This window comes from Physcomitrium patens, chromosome 15 (genome assembly GCF_059467195.1).
Source record: "Physcomitrium patens ecotype Gransden chromosome 15, ASM5946719v1, whole genome shotgun sequence".
In the NCBI taxonomy this organism is placed as follows: Eukaryota; Viridiplantae; Streptophyta; class Bryopsida; order Funariales; family Funariaceae; genus Physcomitrium; species Physcomitrium patens.
In genome coordinates, this window is record NC_143424.1 from 2,901,025 (window position 1) to 2,917,107 (window position 16,083).

Consider the following 16,083-nt stretch of genomic DNA (forward strand, 5'->3'; position numbering starts at 1 on the left):
CAGCAGAGTTGGACGGAGGCCTTCACAAGAAGCGTTTATACAGCGCGGGAAGGGCGACACGGAGGATTGGGTGACGTGGCGGGAAACCCACGTGGCTGTTCCCGGCGATACGGGTCGTTGGTTCCGGCTAAGGTCCAGCTGTGTTAAGCCCACAGCCGCGGGAATGTTTTTTCCCGCCACTTTGATCTTCTTCATCCAAAGGAGACTGTCCAGGGCGACGTCCAGGCCCTTGTTGGACCCTCTTGCCCTGTATCTGCCCCGGTACTGTACTTCAGGAAGGGTTTGGATGGCTTTCATCGTAGGATGAATGTACTTGAAGACAGAGGAGTCATTATTGTGGTTATTTCATCACTTTCATTTCGATATTCAAATGCTTGTTTTTAAAAACAATTAAAATTAGAAGATATTTACATAAGAACAGAATATTAAAGATGCAACAAAACCAGAATAAATCACACAAGTCCCAACAAGCACATTAATAATATCTAAGTTTGCTAAAATAAATAATAAATGTTTAAAAGTTCCAAAAATTTAGACAAATAGTAAATAACAAAGACAAAAAGCAAACAGGAGCAACAACTGCAGTTCTAAATGCCACTCTAGTCAATAATAGTCCATGGTTTTAAATACCATAATTTGTGTACTAAGAGAAATAAAAATGAGGGTCCTATTACATACTTTGCATTACAGTAATTGGCTTGAATGTCACAGTATAAATAAGCATCAAGAAAATAATGGGTGAGTCCAAAGATTTTTTTAATTTATATTTTCCACAATGTTTCATTCAAAGATTTGAATTTTATTGAGTTCTTAAATGATTTTGGCGATTTCTAAACTTTGATTGAGCCAGTAATGCAATAAATTAAAATTTGATAATAGCGTTTTTCGGTTTACATTATACTTTAAGTATAGGTGATTATTGCAAATTTAATTTTCAGCCTTAGTTGCTTATATTTTCAAAAAAAATTAGAAATATTACTTGTTTTTCATTAAATATATTCTTTTTTTCGTTATTATGATAATTTATAAATTTTATATTAAATCTTGTATTTAGTTCTGCGGATTGTAACGAATATTTTTGGAAAGGGAATACAATTCTATTCATACATCTGTCAAAAAATTTAAATTGAAACATGTGTGTAAATATCTAATATTTATTTACTGCACAATTTTACTTCTATTAAAACTTGAAAACAAATCATTACATTTTAAATAAAATATTATAATTCTTTATCTTAATACAATACATATATCTAGACATTTTTTTCCTCCAATACTTTAAAAATCATAATAGCACTTGTTTAATAAATGATAGTCTAAGAAAACTAACTTGAGACAACTAAGTATTTAAAGCTTCATAACTAGTCAAAATTTAATTACTCTTTAATATGATATTTTTGAAAGGTATACATGCATAAATTCAGAAGTAATAAGTGGATATAGTTATGATTAATTGGTAATAAAATCACAATTGTACCAAATCAATCTCTTTATAAATATACATGTAACTTTTATATCCTCACAAGCTAAAATCTGATTTTTGTTGTGGCAAATTTTTCCATTTTTATTTTTATTTTTAACGGAAATAAAATAATTACACATTTTGAAATGATATTAATTTAAAAAATTAATAAAAATTAAGACAAAATTTATAATACTTTTATTTATTTTTTACAATCTATCATTTAAAGACTTTAGAATGTTCCAAAATGAAATGAAGTTTTAATGTTTTCAACAATGTGTAGATTTTAAAAACTGAAAGTTTTACATGTAATATCATAATTTTAGAATTGAAGTATATATAAAGTGCGACTAACTTGAACATATTTTTCAAATGTAAAAACGAGACATCATAATATTGTTGAATATGTCTGAGACTGATGCATTTCAATTTCAATCGGTAAATATAAATCAAGCACAATACTGGTTTGGGAAAAATTGGTTCATTCTCAGTTTTTGGTATGTGCAAAACTGGTGCATTGTAATATCACTTAGTAAACAGAATTGATATGTTTCAATAGGTATAATATATAAAATTGGAACATCGTAAAACTACCTCTGATGTTGATGCAACATCATAATCCTCCAACTTTGGTACAATCTCAAAAAAATTATGTGAGACATTTCATCACATACTCATTCAATTGCAGGAATTGTTTTCATGTATTCATCATGCATAGTTTTTCAAGTTATATCTTAAACACAGTTCTTTGGAAATTCTATCTAAAACACATATTTCAGCAACTTTGGGTGAGGGCAGGTGCACTTGGTTCAAACCGTGTAATCCATGGCATGGTAAAACAAAATTATGCAAATAGAGAAGGAAGCTAAATAAATAAATAAATAAATAAATAATTGCAGTTTTGGATTGTACACATGCAACAACTGAAACCTAAACCTGCTCTTTAGGCTATTGTCTACATAAAAGAGGATGTTTCATAGAATGGAAGATGCTCCAGAATAACACAATGAATCAAAAATGAAAAAAAGAAGAAAAAAAATAAAAACGTTTCGAATCTATCCACAGCTGTAACTCCAAAACTTTCAAGAGAACACAAAACTGGTGGCTAAGAGCTTTAGCTACAGGAGAGTTGAGGAATCAGCCAGCTTCACATCACACCACAGTGAGCACACAAACAGCTTTGAAGTAAATGAGCGGCACTATTGCACGAGTAGGAGTCCATTATAACTGATGTCTTGTGCTGTTTGAAGAGACCTCACCACCACACAGCCACTTCATGTGACGTTGACCTTGTCAAAGATGAGTAGTGATAACTTACCTGGATTCTCTGTAGACAGCAAAACCCAATTTGCCTCCATTTAACTCACCAAATCCAAGGATAATTTCATGACCTTGAGGAGTTAATGAGCTGCCCAAAGTTGAATCGTCCATTGTGTTTCCCTGTTGCCTGCAGATCCAGCAACAATAGGCAGCAGGGGCATACACGCAGGAGAGTTTGGAAGATGGGCAAGTCATTTCATGGTTGTAGATCAAGATGGACTTTCTGGAGTGGAATCATGGTTGAAGTTTGGGCAATAGCAAAGCTATTCACAACCGAGATGCACAGCGTCAGTCCTCGCCCTCGGAGTCTGTCACATTGAAAATGAGGAAACATAAACATTGAGGATACCCTGCCAAGGGGATTGAAACGGGGGGAGGGGAGCAGAGAGTGGCAAGGACATGCACCTGATCGGACGTCGTCACTCACTTTGCCTGAATCTCGGAACAGCTTCACAAGCATTCGACAAATGAGGATCCACCAATAGATGTGGAAGATGAAGAGCATGATGAGGAGAGTGCTTTGGAAGTAGTACTGTTTGAACTCTTTATTGCCCCCGAGGTCCAGGTATTGCATTACTTCCACGCTGCCATGCCCACCATCCTTCCCTCGTGATCATCACCACCAGCATGCGCAATGTGACCCAAGACATAGTTTTACCCTTTACGCAAACGTGTTGCAACTACAGTTCTTCAATGAGACCGGAGCAGAAAGCGCTCGAGGAAGAGTTGGCATGTCGAGTACCGCAGTATGATTCAAGGAACAGTGTTAGATTTATGAAAGATGGCATGGAGTTACCCACCTGATGCTCCAGATGATCCAGAAGGGGAAGATGACGAGACGAAGAACGAACCACGACAGGGCGAAGAGGCCAAAGCACACGCTGGCGCCCACCTCAAAGTGTGAGTATTTGCACAGCTTGGCGATCTCCAAAAACACATCACTAATGTCGTGCAATAGCAGGGTGCTAATCCCCGCTCGGTATGATCTGCAACGACACAGGATTGATTGTGTCAAGCCTCATTACTAAAACCGACTGCAAAATGGGGTCTCGAAATTATTTTTGCATCAAGTCTTAGCGGCTGTAACAATACCCTTGCACGTAAGAGAAAGCGATAAGACCGATGGTGATGAAGTGGTGGGCCATCATCACGCCGAAGTCCTTCCGACGAGTTTCCCACACCATCAAGGCAGCCACGCTGTAGACGTAAAACCCGCACTGAAACGCATACAGCACCTTAAGCTTGAACCTACAACAAATCCAAAATCCTCTTGAAACCATTTTCCTTTGCTGGCTTTCCAGTAAGCATCAGAACCTCGAGATTCAGTCCTGTGATTAGGTTAAAGAGCAAACCATGCCTGTATATCACTGTACCATCGGTGATTTCAGAGTTGGATTGCTTCTGTGAACCGACAATCCACAAGGAGATAATGTAATGGGGGTATTGATCGTTACTTGATTGCGTGATTGGGCCACTCGATCCAAAAATGCTCGGTCTTGCCGAACCATGGCTCATTACGGGCGGAGAGAAGTAGCGTGGTGGTTGTAAACATGTAGTAGGTTAACTTCCATGCTGACTCGGTGAACTTCGAGACTTTCTTCTCATTAACCTCCAGCAATCGTTTCTTCGTGACTTTTTTCTCACCGGAGAATAGCAATCTTCTCGCAGATTTCTGTAACCAAGTTGACGTATCATGAGAAAAGCAAGTCCTGGTAACCGCAACAGTAATACTTGTCTTGAGTTGAAATGGTCAGCATCTGGATAGATGTAACACTCTCAAGAACCAGCGACGTGTTGAAAGGAAACTTCGCTTTATAGGGACTTCCATGAGCTTAGAGATAATATGACCCACCTTCAGTGCATTAAATGTGGTTAACATTTCGCAATTTACCTCAAAGATGATGCTATCCAGGAAGAGGCGTGCAACTGGGAAGAAGCTGGCAAAGAAAACGGCCATCAGGTAGTCTCGCCAATGCGGCTGGTCTTCGTGTTCCCACATCGACTCCATCTTCTTCCAATTCTATTTATGCTCTCATGGATGATTTCGAAAAGAGTAGATGATGCCGAGGATCTGGATCATCCTCGATCTCTCATATTGAAATCACGCACCTCGGGATGATTGATTATGAACGCAGCATCCAGAAAGAGTAATTCTGTTCTTTGATGATACCACAAATAAACATCAAGATTCTGCCTTAAAGCTAACGACGACGAACATGTTCCGAATCGATCCACTGTATGTCCTTGCACTGAGTGGAAAGCCTGCCATACTACTGTCGAGACACGTTTCGCTAGCTTGCACACATAACTGTGCCCAATTATGAAGTTATCCTCTCAAAATAGGAAATAGCGAATCGGCAGCGTCGTAATCCTCTCAACAGAACAAGAACAAGAAGAGCATCATTGGAAAGAAATTACCGTTACAGTAGCATAGTTGGATGAAATGTGGAGAAAAATGCGTTTCTTGTTCTTTCTTCGCTAGGGGTTCGAAACTTCGGGTTTGATGTTCGATTCGTTCCACACTGCGTCTAGTATTTCTTAGGATTCAAGCCCATGCAGCTGCGTTCTACGCAAAGTGACAATCACCTCTCTTCCTATAAGAACCAGAATAGGAGGCCGCTCATTTATCTTACACGGATCAACTCATGCTTCGTCTGGCCTTTTGACAACTTATGATGTAAATTCCACGAATGTACAAGCAACAAATGAAACGCTGCAATATATCTTACAGAAGATCGTGAAGTGCTAACATCCAAGGAAAGAAGTGACTACAAGCGAGTGATCAATCAACAAACTGAACGGGAAGCTGTAGACAAGCACTGCAACCAATAAGCTGGTCAGGAGACTTCGACGTGAAGATCACATGTTACCAATACTGCGAAGGGACCGAGAATGTAGCATCAGAACGGCTGTATCGTTTTACTTCACGCTCGAGAAGATATGTTCTGCCAGTACATGAAAGAGCGGGGTCCTCTACTTTGGCCAACACGCGCTGAGAAAAACTGCAGTATCCTGGACGGGCTAGAAATACCAGGAGTCTTCAGAGCAATAGCTAGCTAATGCACATACGTCCAATCCCTCTGACACTATTCTCGCAGTAGCGACAAGGATTCTACTAGGTCAATTACAGTTGGACCTCTCCACAATAAATTGACCCATCAGCTTTAGCCCACCTCCCCATCATCAAAATAATCTCTTTAGACTAAGAATAATAGTCATCTGTAAATGCGCTCCAATTTAGTCGATCTTCACTGCAGCATAAATCGTGCGCACAAACCAGTAGCAGGCGTAGAAGCCCATAGTTCCAGTGAGCACAAAGAAGGAATAGGAGATGATGAGCATGTAGCCGAAGTACAAGATCCCAGATACAACCTTAGTGATGTCAAGCTTCGTGAAGAAGTAGAACGCTGCATACAGGAAGAGGTATAGAGCGGATGAGCCAGCTGTAAAATATGCCCTCCACCACCAGTTGTAGTCTTCGCTGCACAACTGGAAGTAGCAGAGCACAATGGTAATCTCGGCGCACGTCACCACGAGGATCAGGAATACCAAGAAGAGGAAGCCAAAAATGTAATAGAACTTATTCAACCAAATTGAGGTCAGGATGAAGAAAAGCTCAATGAAGACGGCTCCAAAAGGCAGAATTCCTCCGATCAAGATTGAAAATACGGGCTGCATGTACCAAGCCTGTTCCGGCACTTGTCTGGGAATCTTGTTGGTTCTGACCGGGTCATCTACAGCGGGTTTCTTGAATCCAAAGTAGCTGCCAACGAAGACTAGCGGTACGGAGATACCAAACCACAGGAGGACAAGTGCAATCATCGTCGTGAAAGGAATAGCTCCTGAGGATTTTTGTCCCCAGATAATAGCGTTTAAGATGAAAAAGACCACAAAAACGGCGCCCGGGAACATGAAGGCCGTCTTCAGGGTATTGAGTTTCCAGTCAGTGCCCTTGAATTGCTTGTAAAGACGGGCGGAAGAGTACCCAGCGAACAAACCCATGAAGACCCACAAGAGAAGCATGGCTGTCATAAGGCCACCCCTGTTTGCTGGCGACAGAAAACCAAAGAGGGCGAAGATCATTGTCACCACGGTCATTCCTAGGAATTGCACCCCTGTGCCCACGTAAGCACACAGTAATCCAGCATTGATGGGAGGTCTAAACACGTCTCCGTGAACCAGTTTCCATCCAGTTTCTTCTTGGGCTTCCTCTAAAGTGTCCAATTGATTATAGTTTGAGATGTCGCGGTGGAGGGTTCGCATCATGATCATGGCTACCATGCCGGAAAGGAAGAGGACAATCATCAAGGAATTGATAATCGAAAACCAATGGATCTGGTCATCTTGCGACAGTAAATACGTGTCCCACCGAGATGCCCACTTCACATCACTAGGCTGCACACGAACCCATTGACGTTACCAAAGTAGCCGTAAAGCGGATTTGAAATCCTTCCGAGCGATTGATACAATAAAAATCAGTATCACAACATACGCTTTGCAATCATGATCACATCCTACTGCATGTTGGGCTAGATCGGCACCAAAATAAAAATACACAACTAATTAATACAATTTAATCACATGCGGTACTTCTCAAAGTCGCCGATACAAGACATGACAGCAAGCCTTCGATTAAACAGACACTGATAGGTGAAGAGACCCTAGTAGACAAAGACCATAAGGAGTGTAAATAGTACCAAATACTTACTACGAATTTCACGTCGTATGTAAAGATTATTTCTCCATCCGCCACGACTTCCTGAGGAGCTTGATGACCGGGAACAGTCACCTTCTGGGCTGGGTTACAAGTCTTCAATTTAGTCTTCTCATCTTCCCATGTTCCATATTCATGTTTCACACTGCAACACCCTCAAACTGAATCAACTCAACAAGCAGGCGGATTTTAATGGACTAATACACATGCTTTCCACCTATCAAACCTAGCCTCGCAATCAACTACCTTGTCGAGAAATTGTTTACTGGAGTGCAAAGCAGAACTTTACACCTGAATTAGGAGGACTACTAGATCAGATTAACGCATTCACAGAGAACCAAAAGGAAATGATAGAACTCCTATCCTCAAATAAAAGAGCTATACGTCTTTGGGGTTTATCAGATAACAAACCTATGAGGAGCCACCTCAAAGCCAACGATTCTGGAATCTGTAGAGACAGGATCTTGGTGATACGACACAACGAAGCTGAGGTGGTTAAAGATGAAATACTTCAAATCGACTTTTTTCTCTTCATTTTTCTGCAAAAAGACCATCAATATAAGCATACAAACTACGCGTCCTTAAGCAATCTCCGAAACAAACAAATCGGGGTCACGCATTCACAAAAGATGGAGAGCACTCACTACATCACTCAAGGACAACGTTTGACCAACGGGAAATCCCCGGTCATAGATCTTGATTCGGCTTTCCGTGTTGACCATTGCCACTGGCAGGTTATCAAGGATCCTGCATAAGAAAATAGCAATGAAATGCTAATTAATGAAGGGGTGAAGGTACAAAATCTTGAGTATTCCACTTGCCTGGAAGAAACTCATTTATTCGTAGATAAGCATCAATCAAATAATCCACTTGCAAGGTATCATTAAGGCAGGCATTAAAACTTACATGTTCACACGGTAGTCATACTTAATCCTTTCTTTGAAGATCTTAGCAGACTTTTCACTGAGTTTTGTTTTGCAAACAATTTTACATTGTTCATTCACCTTCATTTTGAACTGTAAATGAACACAGCATTCACGTTGTAAGCGGACAAAGAGGATCCGTTGACCTCCACCTAATTTCAGAGAAACGCGAACAATGCATGGATAGACAATTTATTGTTCTCTAATCAAAGCAGTAAACTAATGGTATACTATATAAAACCTTTTTAAGATGATAGGACTCCGAAACTTACGACATAAGGAGAATTCTCTATGCGGTCGCCACGAAGAACCTCACCAAGGTTCTCAGCCATGTTTTCAACCTTTTTTGGCTTGCAGTAGTCAAGAGAGTAATACTCATATGGTAGCTGTGTTTTCGTGGACGTTAATTTGTTCACCTTCACTTGGACCTTATCACCCTGTTTCAGGCACACTTAAAATCATTCATACTTGCACTCTTTCAGTTTATTTTAGCGACGCTTAGCCTTGGCGCAGTACAAGACTTTCTCAAGAAGGGTTTTCCACCACTTTAAATAGAAGGCATTACGGATGTCTCTTAAAGATTGAGATGATGGACTCGCATCGAGTGCTTCCAAACATAACAGAAACGAGCCTAGCCTTACCATCAACATTTCGCAGCATAGAACATTAAATTAGCTGATACCAGATAATGCGCTACCGTTTGACAACAGGAGAGTCACTGTCCACCTCCACAGCGTGCAAGCATATATCTACTCAACTACACTGCCATACTCTTAAGTAGCTACGCCCTTCCGGAGGTGTGTGGGGATGCCCAACGATCAATCGCTGGTTACATGCTTTCAACCACGCAACTGTGATCATCTCTCTACAATTATCAATTAGTTCCCTCAGATTCTGAGAGCAAACTATGCCAGTAACATAATATAATCAAGCCGACCATGCGAGGTTCATACGAACGATGGAATAGAAGAACTCTGACTCCCAAAATGCCATACGAGGGCTGCTAATGAAATTTACTGCCTTGACAATGTAAGCAGTGATCATCTTGTCCTTTCTGACGCGTGGACATCACCGCGCGTGGATTGTGCTTCTAGCAAAATGACCTTAACTGACCCAAAATTTATGCACCAAAAACCTGCCGAATCAATTCCCAATAATGATATTATCACGAGAAGGAAATGAACTCCCCCGTTCTCGATGTTTCCAATAGTATGTGTGGATCACACAAACGACCAACATCTTATGCTGTAACTCAGAAAGAAGTTCCATGATTCATTTTTAAAAAATAATAGAAGATCGACCAAATCAGCTCAAATTGGGTCATTGCTAACACCACAGATCTACCAACATAACAAACAATGCAAAGGCACATCGGCGCAACCCACCAAAGAAGTCGCGGCCTTGGCACATTAGGTCTCACATGCATGTTACAAATTTTAAGCAGCAGACCAGAGTCAGGAAGACCCAAGTGCCAGGAACCCATTATCCAAACCCCACAACCACAACCCCCACTTCCCACGCCCCTCGCAACCCAAAATCTGGCCCCGTGGAAACAGAACTCACCTGCGCAAGGTCCAGAGGCGCCACACCAGGCAAATAGAACCCAGACACAAGTGGCAGCGTCAACAGCATCCAAACGACGAGCGAGGAGGCGGCCATCGGTACCGCCATGGCGACCACGAGCAACAAATTTAACAGTGGAGTCCTTCTTCCGAGCTCGATTCAAGCGCGCTAAACCTCAACAAACACCCACGAGGCGCAGATCCCACCCCATACTCCAAAAAACACGAGCGAATGCGCACACGAACACCGTCTCGCGATTGCGAGGGTTTGTTACAATCCCACCGCGAAGAGCAGCTCGGCAACGCTTCCTCGACTTCCCCCGCCCTCAAGCTGTGCTTTCACGGTTCTAGTCTTCCACGGCCTTGGGGTCGTTTTATCGGGATCCGGTCCCCGTGCTGCTTCCGACGAGATCCGATTACCACCTGCTTTTTTTCTTCATGTACTTTTTCACACGCCACCTTTTTCGGGAAAGTGTGCAGAGGCTGCCCGTTTTTGTGGTTCCGAGGCCCGAAAACGGTGCAGGGGATACTTTTTTCGTAGCGTTGTCTTTTATTTCTCCGCCTCGTATTTAGTGTGGTCGTTATTAGTCTAGTCTTGGGTGTCATGTTCAATCAGTTCGTTCCCTCATGGAATTATGCTGGGAAAGCAGGTTTTTTGTGGGCGTTCCCTGCTCCTCCACGGTAGACGTGGACTTCAATGATTTGATGTTTCAATCATTGAGAGGGGAAACTAATAGTTGTTTTATTGGTTTGGGGTTTTAAAAAAGAACTCGCATTAACTCCTAATTAGTCTCGTCCTCTTTTTAAACCATAGTTCCAATTGGTTCTGTAAGTGTTGATTTGCATGTATTTATTTTTCTAATTTTACCTACTCTACGCTTTAAATGTTTTTTTTTAGCACGGACCTGGCACCGTAGGTGATTAAAAGAAAATAACCATGAACGTGTTAAGAAAACGGTAAACAGTGGTTTATACAGAGAATTTACCAAATTCCTTCAGGAATAAAAAGACGTGCATTTATTATTGTTATTATAACTCTAAATATTTTTCTATTACTTTTCATCACATATAGTATGGTTTTGGGTGTTATGAAGAAATTCATTAGCCAATCAAGGCTTTGCAGATTTTTGGGCCAGTTGTGGGGCCAGATGAGAAGATTTGTAAATCCAAATCCAACACCATGGCTCATTTAATGAATGATATTATAAAGATATGCAAATAACCTGGAAATAGGATTATTTATTATTGTTTCATGAAAGGCAAAGTTATTTTGAAAACACACCATCTCAACAATTAGATTGAAGTCTTGAGATGTGTTAATTTTAAAAGTAATCCCAATGAATTTTTAAAACTTTAAAATAAATTTCAGCCACAATCTTTTTTTACTATTATTATCACGTAATTAGTTGGATTGTATAGTAACCAAAATCATGTGCATATTTATGGGTTAAAAAATAATCAGATTTGCCCAAATGTCTATTATTAGATCGTGTGTTGATTGATGTATTTTTCATACAAAGGTCATACAAAACAAACTTCTTAAATGAAGATACATTTAAATAAAATTAAATAAAATAAAGTTTACTCCAAACCATTATGTATATTGAAATAAGAAAGCCACGAAAAGTAAACAAGTGATTTATTTTACTAACATTAAATTTACATTTATTTTTTTAACCCATAAATATGCACATGATTTTAATGGTCCCACTAAGACTTATTTCTCCATTGTCATTTAATATTTTTTTTTTTATTAAAACACCGATAATATTGTAGAATTTAGCATTTTCCATATGAACCATGGATGAAAGTATGCCATGGTGTGGTGCCTGAGGACCAATTTCACCAATTTGCTCTGAGGATTGAAAATATTGTGGCTAGAGATCAAGCCCCACTGCAACAGGAATGACATAATTTGTGGAACCAATTAGAACACTATCAAAGGAATAATTTGATTGGACCTTTTAAAACAACTTCAATATGTTTACCTTTTTAACTTTTCAAAGTTCATGTAAAAATGATCATTTGAAATGCATTGTATAATTGACAAATAAAATAAAATTGCATAGCTTTTGCAGAGTGGAGATGTGAATAAGTATATATATATATATATATATATACATACATACATACACACACATAATATTATCAACGACAAACATGAATGAATGATTGAACAATTAAATAAATAAACCATTTCATAACAACTTCTAACTAAGTAAATTAATGCATTATTATTGTTTTTAATTATTTCATTGACCAACAGTAGTATGATGTGGAAAATTGTGATCACATATTTTGTATTAACAAATCAAGTAGTAGAAATTATGCATTAAAAATATGCTTCACACATGTGTTGTAAAGGAACTAATTTTGTCTTTGAAGCATGTGTAAATATGTGTATATATATATATATATATATATATATATAGACACATATATATATATATAGACACATATATATATATACAAAGCCTAAAAGATATTCTTACAAGCATTAAGTCACAACAAGAGTTAAATATTAGTGGGTTCTTGCAAAGAATACACTAATATTTTATATTTTAAAAAAAATAGTTGATTATGAATTTAAATATAAAATATTAGTGTATATATATATATATGTATGAAAGCTTAAATTTTTTATTATAATAATATAATAATATATTTATTATTAATGTATAATTTTAGACTATATATTTGTAATTTTTTAATGCATGTCCATTATCTTTATTAATTATATATATATATTAATTATATATATATATATTAATTATATCTTTATTAATTATATCTTTATATCTTTAATTATATTTATTTATATATATCTTTATTAATTATATATATATATATCTGGGAATTTTAAATAGATTTAAGTTTTTTCTAAATCAATCCATCCATTTTAACTATCATGAAAAGAAAGAAAAAAATAACTTTTAGATTCATTTCTATACTATTGGATCTGCACCCAATAAAAATCAACCATATTCATCATGATTATCATATTCTTTATCAAAGATAGTTCTATTTAGTAAAAATATGGATTTATTTAATATTCTCTTTGTTTCTTTTTTTGTCTTTTTTTTTCTCTCTTTATAAATATATATATATATATATATATATATTAATTTCACAAAAAATTTATAAATCCAAATGATAATTTTTTTATCCACATTATTTTAAGGAAAATGATAAAGTGATCGAAATTTTTACTAAATCAATCTATCCTTACACTCCTATGTCATGTCCTTGTTCCTAATGTTCATATACCTTATTCTTGTATCTAGTCCCTTGTTTTCCAATCAGCCCTTTTTTATCTCATTCCTCAATCAACCCTCTCCAACTCCTTTCTTCTATCAATCTTCTTTGACTTCATTCTCCAATTACTCCTCCATGACCTTGTTCCTATGTCAATCCTCTCCAATCCCATTCTCTGATCAAATCTCCTTGATTCCATTCCTTAGTCAGCTCATCATAATTCCATTTGACAAATTTCAATTTGAGAGCTACTTTTGCCTTATCAATATCATGCAATGAGGACTAAAAGCTCAATTTTTTTGGTAATCGTCATGATTCTATATGTAATTTGTTCTTAACTTGCTTTGAGCAAATTACAAAAGCTGTAATAATCCTGGATTGTTATGATTGATTTTGGATTTTTGAGATAGTAATCTTACAATATTACCAATTATAGAACTTGGAGACCATGGTTTTAGGTGCATAGTATTAGGATTGTTACACAAGCAATTGAAGTGAGCTAAATGGCATGAGATTTGGTTTTTATACTCTATGTCATCATCTCAATTGCACCCACTTTTGTCTTGGCTTTTGCAACAATTAGGATTTTTATTTGGAAGGACCTTGTTCCTCTCTTAGTAAGAAAAGTGATTATTCCAAATATTGTGAAGATCCCTCAAGCCATGGCATAGTCAAAGAAGTTTACTATTGCATTCACCACCAATAATGACTTCGTGTTGGGTTTCTTGGCCTACAATCAAAGCAACAAGCAACAAACAATTGTTCACAAAGCAAGATAGTTGCATTACCTTTTCTACAGAAGTAAGGGCCTTTGCTATATTGTGGAGAATCCCATGAAGACATTCAAAGTTAATTATATTTTTAAAAAGTATGAATTGACTTGCACTGGTATGAATTGCATTCCATCTACCTGAGTAGTCCAAGAAGTATTTGTAGATGTAGAAGAAGTGAATAGCGTCAAGTGCATGAAGTTCAATTACCCTTCCATGATGCATGCTTGGCTAGAAATGGTAGACAACAACTTGTCCTATACCTTCTTTTTTTCCAATCCTTTATTCATATGCGTCTTAAAAGAATCATCTCTAAAGCTTAGAAAATCAGCTTCAAACATGTTTATAGTCCTAGATTATTGCATCAAGAAAACATTTGGAGAGCTTCATACGCTAGTATGAAAGGCAAATCAATAGCTATACCTTCTATAGAATGCATCTTGAGCTTGAACATGTCTAATTTTAGTACCATAGTTTTTTACTTTCTGTTGTTCATAAAAACCATATATCGAGACATCTACTGTATGTGTCATGAAGACAAAGATGTTGTCACCGACACAGAAATACAGACTCGAGATCTAACAAGAAGTTCAAGAAGAACTGGCAAGAACTAGATTAATTAGATGAGAACAACACCAGAGAGGTGAGCTAGAGCTCCAAGAGATGTATTGTTGAGACTGAAGAACTCTTCAGCCTCGATTCCAATATATACTTCTATTTAGGAAGCTTCTCAAGCAACTTCTACTAACTAAGAAGTTTCTAGAAGGTCCCAGAGACTTGCTTCTAAAAGGTTCTAGAAACTTATCTCTAGAAGGTTCTAAGGACTATGTCCCTAATATCTTCTACCAACTAAGAAGCTTCTAGAAGGTTCCAGAGACTTGCTTCTAGAAGGTTCTAGAAACTTGTCTCTAAAAGGTTCTAAGGATTATGTCCCTAATATCACCCCTTCCTTTAGCTTCGAGGTCTCTGAGAAGCAATGTTGTTGATCAGTACCAACGCAAGAAAATGAAGATCTGTCACATAACGTCTGCTATGAACCCCAACTGTTGTTCTTGAGGCAAGTGGTTCATCGGCCCTTCAAGCCAACGGTAGTGGCCCACTCCTTCAACTTCTGACCAAGCATGAACTTCCATGTCCTCATTATGAAATTGTCCTACAAACACGCCTTCTAGCTGACCATCGTAAGCAGGCTCAGACTCAAATACAATCACCAGTGATTGGTTACTCGGTATCCTCCATTGTCGTCGTGGTGTGGGCAGTTCTTCATCTCGGGGTCGCCTTCGTGAGCTAGTCGGTTGAGATAATCTGACTGGCATAGTATCTATCTCTTAGCTATCCATATCAGAAGACCAAACTATGGCTACTGAAAAAATTCTATTTAATCTTGGAGAAAATAACTACATCAACTACGAATTTTGGTGGTGCTCTCCTCCTTTCTTATATTCTTGGATGAGCAAGCTTCAGAAAGAAGCTATCGTCAAACCGACTTAGGTTTATGAGGATATTGTTGATGAAACTCCTGTACCTTTAGCGACGCATTGGCAAGATTTTCAGCTGGCTCCCACATTCGCTCATTAATGTCGTAGCCGCACCAATGAATAAGATACTCCAACTTGCCCTACCTTCGCCATGAATCCAGTATCTTTTCAACCTCGTATTCCTCATGGTTCTCGATCTCAATACTAGGTGGCAGACATTGTACTCTTTTAGAAAAAGACGACTCTCGATAAGGCTCTAATAGAGAAACATGAAAGACTGAATGTACTTTCATAGAAGCCGGTAATTCCAGACGGTACGCTACTAGATTGATTTACTTTTGGATGATAAATGGTCCCAATCTTCGATAATCCAACTTATCACATGGTCGCTTGGTCTTGATATTCCGTCGAAGAAGCCATGCTTTATCTCTAATTTTGAAAGTAGGTGCTTGATTCCGAAATCTATCTGCAGACGCCTAGTAGGATTCTTGAGCGGACTGTAATTGAAGCTTTAACGTATTTTGAAGCCTCATAGTTGTTTCGCAAACCCTTCAACTGCTGGATTGTTATTTGTTGACGGACTCAATAAATCAAGCTTC

General features: G+C 38.1%; 2 protein-coding genes across 4 annotated transcripts; both read right to left on the reverse strand.

Moving 5' to 3' along the window:
• Positions 1-2,317: 2,317 nt before the first annotated feature.
• Positions 2,318-5,082, reverse strand: LOC112292383 (ceramide synthase 1 LOH3). Of its 3 annotated transcripts, none has more exons than XM_024540792.3 (6): positions 4,674-5,082; positions 4,237-4,454; positions 3,875-4,030; positions 3,583-3,768; positions 3,188-3,366; positions 2,318-3,090 (listed from the first exon to the last, which is right to left on the reverse strand). In XM_024540792.3, the coding sequence occupies exons 1-6, from the start codon at positions 4,788-4,790 to the stop codon at positions 3,071-3,073; spliced, it is 876 nt and encodes a 291-aa protein (XP_024396560.1). In that variant the 5' UTR covers positions 4,791-5,082; the 3' UTR covers positions 2,318-3,070. The 3 variants fall into 3 exon arrangements, with proteins under 3 accessions (XP_024396560.1, XP_024396559.1, XP_090112333.1); XM_024540791.3 differs by having other exon boundaries at positions 2,318-3,045; positions 4,674-4,929; XM_090256207.1 differs by lacking the exon at positions 2,318-3,090 and having other exon boundaries at positions 3,223-3,383; positions 4,674-4,929.
• Positions 5,083-5,677: 595 nt separating this feature from the next.
• LOC112292382 (transmembrane 9 superfamily member 7) lies at positions 5,678-10,288 on the reverse strand. Its single transcript, XM_024540789.3, has 7 exons — positions 9,983-10,288; positions 8,692-8,856; positions 8,403-8,512; positions 8,141-8,243; positions 7,908-8,035; positions 7,491-7,641; positions 5,678-7,177 (listed from the first exon to the last, which is right to left on the reverse strand). The coding sequence occupies exons 1-7, from the start codon at positions 10,088-10,090 to the stop codon at positions 6,020-6,022; spliced, it is 1,923 nt and encodes a 640-aa protein (XP_024396557.1). The 5' UTR covers positions 10,091-10,288; the 3' UTR covers positions 5,678-6,019.
• Positions 10,289-16,083: the final 5,795 nt, after the last annotated feature.

What these genes read in the sequence shown, in the direction of transcription:
- LOC112292383 (XM_024540791.3), bottom strand. Translation starts at nt 4,790, where the DNA reads ATGGAGTCGATGTGGGAACACGAAGACCAGCCGCATTGGCGAGACTAC. An exon ending in TGGATAGCATCATCTTTGAG is followed by an intron (nt 4,455 to 4,673) that starts GTAAATTGCGAA and finishes ACTTGGTTACAG; the next exon opens with AAATCTGCGAGAAGATTGCT. An exon ending in TGGATCATCTGGAGCATCAG is followed by an intron (nt 3,367 to 3,582) that starts GTGGGTAACTCC and finishes TGGGCATGGCAG; the next exon opens with CGTGGAAGTAATGCAATACC.
- LOC112292382 (XM_024540789.3), bottom strand. Translation starts at nt 10,090, where the DNA reads ATGGCGGTACCGATGGCCGCCTCCTCGCTCGTCGTTTGGATGCTGTTG. An exon ending in CGCCTCTGGACCTTGCGCAG is followed by an intron (nt 8,857 to 9,982) that starts GTGAGTTCTGTT and finishes TGCCTGAAACAG; the next exon opens with GGTGATAAGGTCCAAGTGAA. An exon ending in TATGACTACCGTGTGAACAT is followed by an intron (nt 8,244 to 8,402) that starts GTAAGTTTTAAT and finishes TTTCTTATGCAG; the next exon opens with GATCCTTGATAACCTGCCAG.